This window comes from Lynx rufus, unplaced genomic scaffold (genome assembly GCF_022079265.1).
Source record: "Lynx rufus isolate CCGP_SWC_20201006 ecotype Redwood Valley unplaced genomic scaffold, mLynRuf1.p SCAF_10, whole genome shotgun sequence".
NCBI lineage: Eukaryota > Metazoa > Chordata > Mammalia > Carnivora > Felidae > Lynx > Lynx rufus.
In genome coordinates this window covers 55,658,702-55,667,001 of record NW_025814824.1, presented here as the reverse complement: position 1 = coordinate 55,667,001, position 8,300 = coordinate 55,658,702, and the positions used below count along the sequence as shown (strand labels likewise).

The 8,300-nt window shown below is 49.9% G+C and overlaps 1 protein-coding gene across 3 annotated transcripts; it reads left to right on the top strand.

Annotated features, from left to right (window-relative positions):
• The first annotated feature begins 5,219 nt into the window (after nucleotides 1–5,219).
• AQP7 (aquaporin 7) lies at nucleotides 5,220–7,284 on the top strand. Of its 3 annotated transcripts, none has more exons than XM_047098530.1 (5): nucleotides 5,220–5,331; nucleotides 5,748–5,885; nucleotides 6,095–6,213; nucleotides 6,410–6,627; nucleotides 7,014–7,284. In XM_047098530.1, the coding sequence occupies exons 1-5, from the start codon at nucleotides 5,235–5,237 to the stop codon at nucleotides 7,282–7,284; spliced, it is 843 nt and encodes a 280-aa protein (XP_046954486.1). In that variant the 5' UTR covers nucleotides 5,220–5,234. The 3 variants fall into 3 exon arrangements, with proteins under 3 accessions (XP_046954486.1, XP_046954477.1, XP_046954491.1); XM_047098521.1 differs by having other exon boundaries at nucleotides 7,008–7,284; XM_047098535.1 differs by having other exon boundaries at nucleotides 7,064–7,222.
• The last annotated feature ends 1,016 nt before the right edge of the window (nucleotides 7,285–8,300 follow it).

Sequence of the window (8,300 nt, the reverse complement as noted above, 5' to 3'; positions counted from 1 at the left end):
CTGACCTGGGCAAAGGCGTGGCTGCTACTATTCTAGCTGACTGCTGGCACGCAGGGCGGGATGAAGGCCAGAGCTGCCAGAGCTTCTGATTTGTCAAGGGAGGCTGAAACCTTTGATCGTCAAACCCAGATCACCCAAACAAAACATGTGTTCCGGATGGACTGGCCCATGGACTGCCAATTGAAAACCCTGACGCAGGAGATCATGTGGAGTTTATTCACTCATTCATTATTTTTAGCAAATGGTTTTGAGCTCCTACTTGGAAATGTGGACCCTCAGTCTTCAGACTCTCCATGCCTGCTCCAGTCCATGTACCTCCTGACCTTCCTCAAGCCTGTCAGCCTGTCCTGGCCTCACTCCCCACCCCCACGCCCCATGTGTTCCTGTCCTCTTCTGCCTCATCCTACCCTTGTCCTAAGTCAGCCTGCTCCTGGGCTCCCTTGCACCTGTCATGGAGCTTTTGAGGGACCCACGTGGCCCTGCTCAACTGCCTTTTCCCTACCCTATCCAGGATATTTCATTTTTTTTAAGTTTACTTATTTAAATTGAGAGGGGGCAGGGCACGAGCGCATGCACAAGTGGGGGAGGGGTAGAGAGCCAGGGAATCCCAAGCAGGCTCTGCACTGTCAGCGTGGAGCCTGATGTGGCACTCGAACTCACGAACCATGAGCTGAAATCAAGAATTGAACACTCAACTGACTGAGCCACCCAGACGCCCCTGGGCTATTTCACTTTTTCTCAGACTTTCCCAATGCTGCTTTGTACTCTGCCTTTTTTCTTTTTCTTTTCTTTTCTTTTCTTTTCTTTTCTTTTCTTTTCTTTTCTTTTCTTTTCTTTTCTTTTCTTTTCTTTTTTTTTTTCAAATCAGCAAATGGCTGATTCGTAGCTTGGCAGAGAAAACCATCAGGTGGGTTTCCTGTGTCCGGCTCCTCACCCACCTGTCCCTGCAGCACCAGACTTCATTTACCTGTGAATCCACATATCTCCCTCTTGACAAGGGTGGGCCCCTTCCTCGTGGAGCCCTCCACTCCTGCACCAGTCTCACCCTCCAGTCTACTCAGGTACTTTGCTCCATCCTTTTCCTTCCCTTCCATCTTCAGCGTCTCCCTCTCTCATCTTTAACATACTGAAGTCTCTCTCCCTAAACCAGCACAACACAAAACATTTCTCTCTTCCCCTCCGTGAGCCCCTTCAATTATCATGCTCTCCCTCTCTCCCTTCTCAGGCAGGTTCTCAAACAGATGTCTACATGGGTACCCTTCAACTCTTCTTCACCACCCACTCACCTCTCAATCTCTGGGACCCCGTTTCTGTTCCCATGGCCTGATGAGGCAGTGCTCACCACATTACTACTGACTGTTGGACTGTCACATCCAAAGGGATACTTTTCAGGCCTTCATGCACTTGACCCAGAGGCTACATATGACCATGGGGACCACACTCTCCTTGGGAAACTCAGCTTCTCGCTGGTGTCTAGGGCACATTCTCCCTTTGTTCTTTTGTCATTTCAACACCTGCTCCAACTGGGGTTTCTAATGCCATCCCATGTGCAGCTCTAGGTTCAGCCCTCAACTGACCTCTCACCTTCATCCTCCCTGATGGCTTCAACTATAGCCTCCATGTCCACAATTCTCCAGGTTTTCTTTTTCAAAAACTCTAGAACACAATTCTGCAAGGGAAATATAATATGAGCCATATATGTAATTTAAAATTTTCTAGTAGCCACATTAAAGAGGTAAAAATCAATAGGTGAAATTAATTTGAATAATTAATGTATTTAATCCATATATCCAAAATATTACCAGTTCAACATGTAATCAGTATAATTAGAAAAAAATGTTTAGGGGCGCCTGGGTGGCGCAGTCGGTTGGGCATCCGACTTCAGCCAGGTCACAATCTCGCGGTCCGTGAGTTCGAGCCCCGCGTCGGGCTCTGGGCTGATGGCTCGGAGCCTGGAGCCTGTTTCCGATTCTGTGTCTCCCTCTCTCTCTGCCCCTCCCCCGTTCATGCTCTGTCTCTCTCTGTCCCAAAAATAAATAAAAACGTTGAAAAAAAATTTAAAAAAAATGTTTGGGGGCGCCTGGGTGGCTCAGTCAGTTAAGCGTGTGACTTCGGCTCAGGTCATGATCTTGTGGTTCGTGAGTTCGAGCCGACGTCAAGCTCTGTGCTGACAGCTCAGGGCCTGGAGCTGCTTCAGATTCCGTGTCTCCCTCTCTCTCTGCCCCTCCCCTCCCCTGCTCATGCTCACTCTTTCTCTCTCAAACATAAATAATAAAACATTAAAAAATTTTTTTTAAATGTTTATTTTTGAGAAGAGAGAGTGAGGGTGCAAGCAGGGGAGGGGCAGAGAGAGGGGGACAGAGGATCCAAAGCATGCTCTGCACTGACACCAACAGTGAGTCAGAAGTGACGCTTGAATTCAAGAAACTGTGAGATCATGACCTGAGCCGAAGTCAGATGCTCATCTAACTGAGCCACCCAGGCGCCCTGATATAAAATTATTAATAAGATACTCTATATTCTCTTTTTCCTAATAAGTCTTTGAAATCTGGTGTGTACTTTACACTTAGAACAGATCTCAATTTGAACTAGCCACATGCTAAGCACTTAATAGCCATATGTGGCTGGTGGTGATCATATTGGATGACACAGACTGAGACTCCCATTTCCAGCAGCCTGGATAGCTATAGGTCCCTCAGAGACAACATATCTAAAATACACGGAATTTTCAAAGGAGGTGCCATCTGAATGTGACTTTATTATTATTTTTTTAATGTTTATTTACTTTTGAGACAATGCGAGAGACAGAGTGTAAGCAGCAGAGGGGCAGACAGAGGGAGACACAGAATCTGAAGCGGGCTCCGGGCTCTGAGCTGTCAGCACAGAGCCCGACGCGGGGCTCAAACTCATGAACCGTGAGATCATGACCTGAGCTGAAGGCGGACACTTAACCGACTGAGCCACTCAGGCGCCTCCTGAATGTGACTTTAAAGTACAGTATTGATTTTTCAGAATCTGGGATCAGGTATTTCAGGCAGAGGGAAGAGCACATGCAAAACTGCAGAGAAAGCAAGGCACGCAGGGAGCAATGTGGTTGTTTGCCTTGAGGTTATTTGGCACAGCTGACTGACTAGATTCAAATCCGGGCTCATTCTGTGCAGAACGTGTACCTTGGACAAGCCACTCAACTTCTCTAGGATTTGGGTGACAATCTGTCAAATGGGGAAAACAAGAGCACCTAACATATAAATTAGTGTAAGGGTTAAAGGAGGTGATAGATATAACTTGCTTACAAGTGCCTGACACACAGTAAGTACTCAATACATGATTATTATTTAGTAGTAACACTACTGGTGAAAATAGAGAACACTGGAGCAGATATGAAAGTGAGAGGCAGAAGGGATAATTTATACAGGGTATTAAATGGTGGCCTATTGAGTTTGGACTTTATCCTAGAAATGGAGGGGAGACAGTGAATGTTTGAACAAGGGGCAGACATGATCAGATTTTGTCTGTTAGAAATGTCACTCTGGCTGCAAGGAAGAGGCTGGATAAGATTGGGATAGAATGTAAGCAGTGCTGACTGGTTGTGGGGAATGACAGAAAGGAAGCTCTCATTTGTGACTGCCAAGTTTCTGGCTTGGCCGACTGGGATGGAGAGCATAGGATGAGGATAACATTTTCTGAGAGATGGTGAGCTTTCAACATAGAGCCTGAGATGCCTTTGAAAAACCCAGACTCCCAGTGGGTATTTGAAGATAAGGACCTAGCTAGATGGAGGTTTTAGGAGTTTTAGTGCATCAAGCATATCTGAAGCCACAGAGTTAGTGAGAAGACCCAGGAAGAGTGACTGAGGAGACGTGAAAGGGGCCAAGTATGGAGCCCTGGGGTTATCCATATTCATGAGGAAGATGAAAGAAGAAGAATGTGGGAAGGAACTGTAGAGAGGGAGGCTGTATAGGTAAGAGAGGAGAGGAGAGGAGAGGAGAGGAGAGGAGAGGAGAGGAGAGGAGAGGAGAGAAGAGGAGAGGAGAGGGGAGGGGAGGGGAGGGGAGGGGAGGGGAGGGGAGGAGAGGAGAGGAGAGGAGAAGAGAGGAGAAGGGAGGAGAGGGGAGGGCAGGGGAGGATTGTTGTAGAAGCCAAAAAGGAGGGACTTTCCAGATGCACAGAATGGTTAAGAGGGTCAAAATTAGCAAAGTCAAGTAGGATAATGACTGAAGGGATCTTTAAGAAATCAGGAGGTGGGAGTCCTCGGAGAGAGCTTTGTCCACATGTCCGTGACATGTGGAAGCAGGAGCCAGTTTGAAGAGGGAGAGCAAGGGAAAGGATAAAGGAGCCAGCCAATGGGTCCTTTCCCAGAGCTTGGCCCACACAGGGACAGGGTGTCCAGGAGTCCATAGCTAGACAGGCTGGGCTGAGGCAGGAAGGTTTACTTTTAGGAAGGAAGAGTCCCAAGTCTGTGGGAGCCAGTCATGGCAAGAGGGAGGTATCTGCAAAGGGACAGAGAAGCTGGGCATGGGAACCAGAGCTGAAGGGGAAGGCAGATATAGATTCTGGTGGGAACTTCAGGAGGTTGAGTGAGAGCCTAGCTTCAGGCCTCTAATCTCCTTGTGAAGGGGGGAATTAAGGGGGTTATCTTTTGAGGTGATCCAGCAGTTACGGATGGGCAAGAGCAAGAAGTTCAGAAATGACACCTGAGAGCAATGGAAATGTTGCTGGAGGCAAGAGGAATAGAACCCCACCCACTAGCTTCCAGGGCTGATGTGTGTGTGTAGGGGATGGGGTCCTGGCAGAGAACAGGCATGAAGTATGGAAATCTCTTGAAGAAACTTCCTTCAGGTTAGGTTGAAGTGTGAGATACTCTGAGGGGTTCGATCCAGACCAGCCATGCCCTCCTCGAAGCCCTGCCCCCTTCCTTGAACTTCAGGTGGTCTGGGGGCCCAGGGGCCAGGGTGTATCCTTAAGAGCCCCTGACATTGCCACTGCCCTCCCAGGTCCTTTTACAGCCCCACCCAACTCTCACTGGTCAGGTCTTAAAGGGGAGTCAGGGAAGGAAGTTTCTGGAGGACAAGGGCATGGTAGAGGGTCTCCAAAAGCAATGCAGGGTGGCCTGGGGCATGGGGGTGAGGAGCCCAAACTGAGCCTGAGCCCTTCTGTAAGGTTGGGGCTTCTGGACAGGTGGTCCCCTCAGAGGCACTCCTTCGCAGGTGTTTGGCCTTGGCTCCGTGGCCCATATGGTTCTAGGAGAGAAATTTGGGAGCTACCTCAGTGTCAACTTGGGTTTTGGCTTCGGAGTCACCATGGGAGTACACATGGCAGGGAACATCTCTGGTGAGTGAACCTGGGCCCCATCTGATCAGCAAAGCCAGGTGTCCCCTGTATACTGCTCCTGCCCTCCTCTAGCCAGCCCCTTCTGCAAGTCCGCCGGAACCCATTCTCACCAGCCCGCAGGAGGGAGAATACCCTGAACCTCTTTCTTCTGACCCTCTCTGCCCAGACTCTTCAGAGCCCTGGACACCCCATTGTTACTAGCTGGGTCAACTTAGGCAAGTTATTTAACTTCTCTCTCACTTTCCTTAATGGTGAAATGGAGGTGGAGGTCCCTGCCTCGTAGGGTCCTTGTGAGGATTAAATTAGTACACTCCATAGATACTAGCTGTTACTATTATTATTGCTGCTTTTGTATTATTTGTTGTTATTGTTTCTCTCTTCTCTCACACCTTTGACATTTCTGCCCCTTCCCGCAGGGGCCCACATGAATGCGGCCTTAACCTTCACCAACTGTGCGCTAGGCCGCATGTCCTGGAAGAAGTTTCCTGTATACATCCTGGGTCAGTTTCTGGGTTCCTTCCTGGCTTCTGCCACCATCTACTGCCTCTTCTACTGTGAGTGTCTTGCCCTATGTTGTCCACCCCTGGCCTCAGCCTCCTCCTCTGAAAAATGGGCAAATACAGACCCAGTGTCCTGGCCTGTGAAAATGTCTAGAGAAAAAGCCTTGGAGGTGCTCCCCACCCCTCCGTCCTACAGTCTTATTCCTGGGACTCCAGTAGAGTTTAGCTGGTGGCAGGTTCACACTCAGTCTGTGTCTCCACAGCAGCCATTATCCAATTTTCGGGTGGACATCTGACAGTGACTGGTCCCACAGCTACCGCTGGCATTTTTGCTACCTATCTTCCTGAGCACATGACATTGTGGAGGGGCTTCCTGGATGAGGTCAGTGATCCAGTATGAGTTCCCCTCCTCAAGTCCTCCTTACCTAAGGAAGCGGGGGCTGGCAGGCAGCCCTCACAATAGAAAGGATAAGAACTCTGGGTGGGGTCTCTGCCAGTGGGTTGGGGCTGGGGGCATTGCTGAAGCTCTGTGACTTGGCTAAGGGCCCCAGGCGGCTGCCACAGTGTCTGCTCACCAGGTAATAGTGACAGGGATACTCCAGCTATGTCTCTTCGCCATCACGGACAAGAAGAACAATCCAGCACTGCAAGGGACACAGGCCCTGGTGATTGGCATCCTCATTGTTGTCATTGGATTATCCCTGGGCATGAACACAGGATATGCCATGAACCCATCCCGAGACCTGCCTCCCCGCTTCTTCACTTTCATTGCTGGCTGGGGTATACAGGTTTTCAGGTACTTCCCTCACCAACCCATCCCTGCCAGTTTTCTGTGGGTTCCCTGCATGTGGAGGGGTGGGGGGTGATGTGAGAAGCTCCACAGTCCTGCAAAACTCCCCGGTGGCCTGAGGAGACAGGAGTGGGTCCTTGCTTTCCCCCAGACCAGCACTGATATAAATCCTGCTCCTGGACTGAATGTCAATCGTGTCCTGGACCAGCTCAATCCCTGAATCAGGCTGAAGCTAACCAGGGCCCCAGGCTCAGGGGCAATTCTTGGGCTAGAATAGGGGTCACTCCTCTACTCTCAGCCCCTACTCCCTGTCTCAGCCTGAGTGGATGCAGGTGCTGTCCCGGGCATCAGCCCTCTCAGCAGGTCCCTCTGTCTCTTGCCTGCAGGGCCAGGGACTGGTGGTGGGTGCCAGTTGTGGCACCACTCCTGGGTGCCTACTTAGGTGCCATCGTCTACTTGGTCTTCATTGGCTCCAGCATCCCACGGAGGCCCCAGATACTGGAGAACTCCATGAAATATGAAGACCGCAGAATACCCGTGTTGCCCAAGACCATGTCAAACCCACCTACGACCCTCACCCCTGTCTCTGTGTCTCCTGCCAACAGACCTTCAATCCGGACTGTCCCACCCTTAAGTGACTCCATCCACCTGGAGCACTTCTAAGTAAGGTGACTTGTGACCCTATCCCCACCCCAATAAAGAAAGCCTTGTCCCACAGCGGCACCCCCGTGTCCTGGGTGCCTCCTGTGGTTGGGCTTCCCTCCTGGATTCTTCCAGGAACTCCAGGGTTGTGCTGCAGCCCAAGACTGCAGTATAGAGCTGGGAGGCCTCTAATTCCTTCCAGGGTTAGGAGCTGGGGCACCCACCCTGGGGGAGGACGGAGGAAGCGCCAAACTATGGCCCCAGTAGGAACAGGAGGAGATTAAAGGATGCCAGACACCGAATGGTGGACTTTCAGGCATAGGGTAGGGAAGGGATGGTTTTGGGGAAAGGACAATAGCTCTGGGGATACCTTGATATGCCCTGGGAAGGACTCTAGACTCTCCCTCAGTTCTGGCTAGTTCTTGGACCAGACAAAGCAAGGTCCAAGCATGTAGATCAGAGTTTCTCAACCATTTCTTTCCATTATTGCTCCCCTCAAAAGCCTTTTAGACATTTTCTTTCTTAATCACATGATATTTTAATACCACAGATATACTATATATTGGTTTATATATATATCTGTGCTTTATACGAAAAAAGAGTAAGATTTTTTTTTCGTCTTCCCCTTCCAAGAATCAGTGTTCTTGCCCTTGGAGGCAAAATCAGCCCCTACCTTGAAAACGCCTAATGTAGATTGAAAGCAGGTAAGGGATTGGATTCCTCTTTTTTTCTCCTGGTGCCAGAACTCTCCTACATGAAGGAATTCCAGAGTCAGAAGGAAGATGCAGAGAAGAAAGTTCTTACAAAAGGCGCAGAGACAGGAAATGGCCTTGTGGAATGGGATTCAGGGGGACAGACGGAGAAGCTGGGTGGAGGTGGGGCATCCCCACCCACTCTGGGACCAAGCAGGAATCACCCTGCTTTCTGGGGCCCAGAAGTAGCATCACCCATGGTTCCTGTCATTGTTTGTCCATTCAGCCTTTCAACAATTATTGAGCACCTCCTGTGTGCAGGCCCTGCCTTGGCACTGGAAATGC

Coding starts and splice junctions, on each gene's coding strand:
- AQP7 (XM_047098521.1), top strand. CDS start 5,235: ATGGTTCTAGGAGAGAAATTTGGGAGCTACCTCAGTGTCAACTTGGGT. Junction 6,214..6,409: donor GGAGGGGCTTCCTGGATGAG/GTCAGTGATCCA, acceptor TCTGCTCACCAG/GTAATAGTGACAGGGATACT. Junction 6,628..7,007: donor TGGGGTATACAGGTTTTCAG/GTACTTCCCTCA, acceptor TCTTGCCTGCAG/GGCCAGGGACTGGTGGTGGG.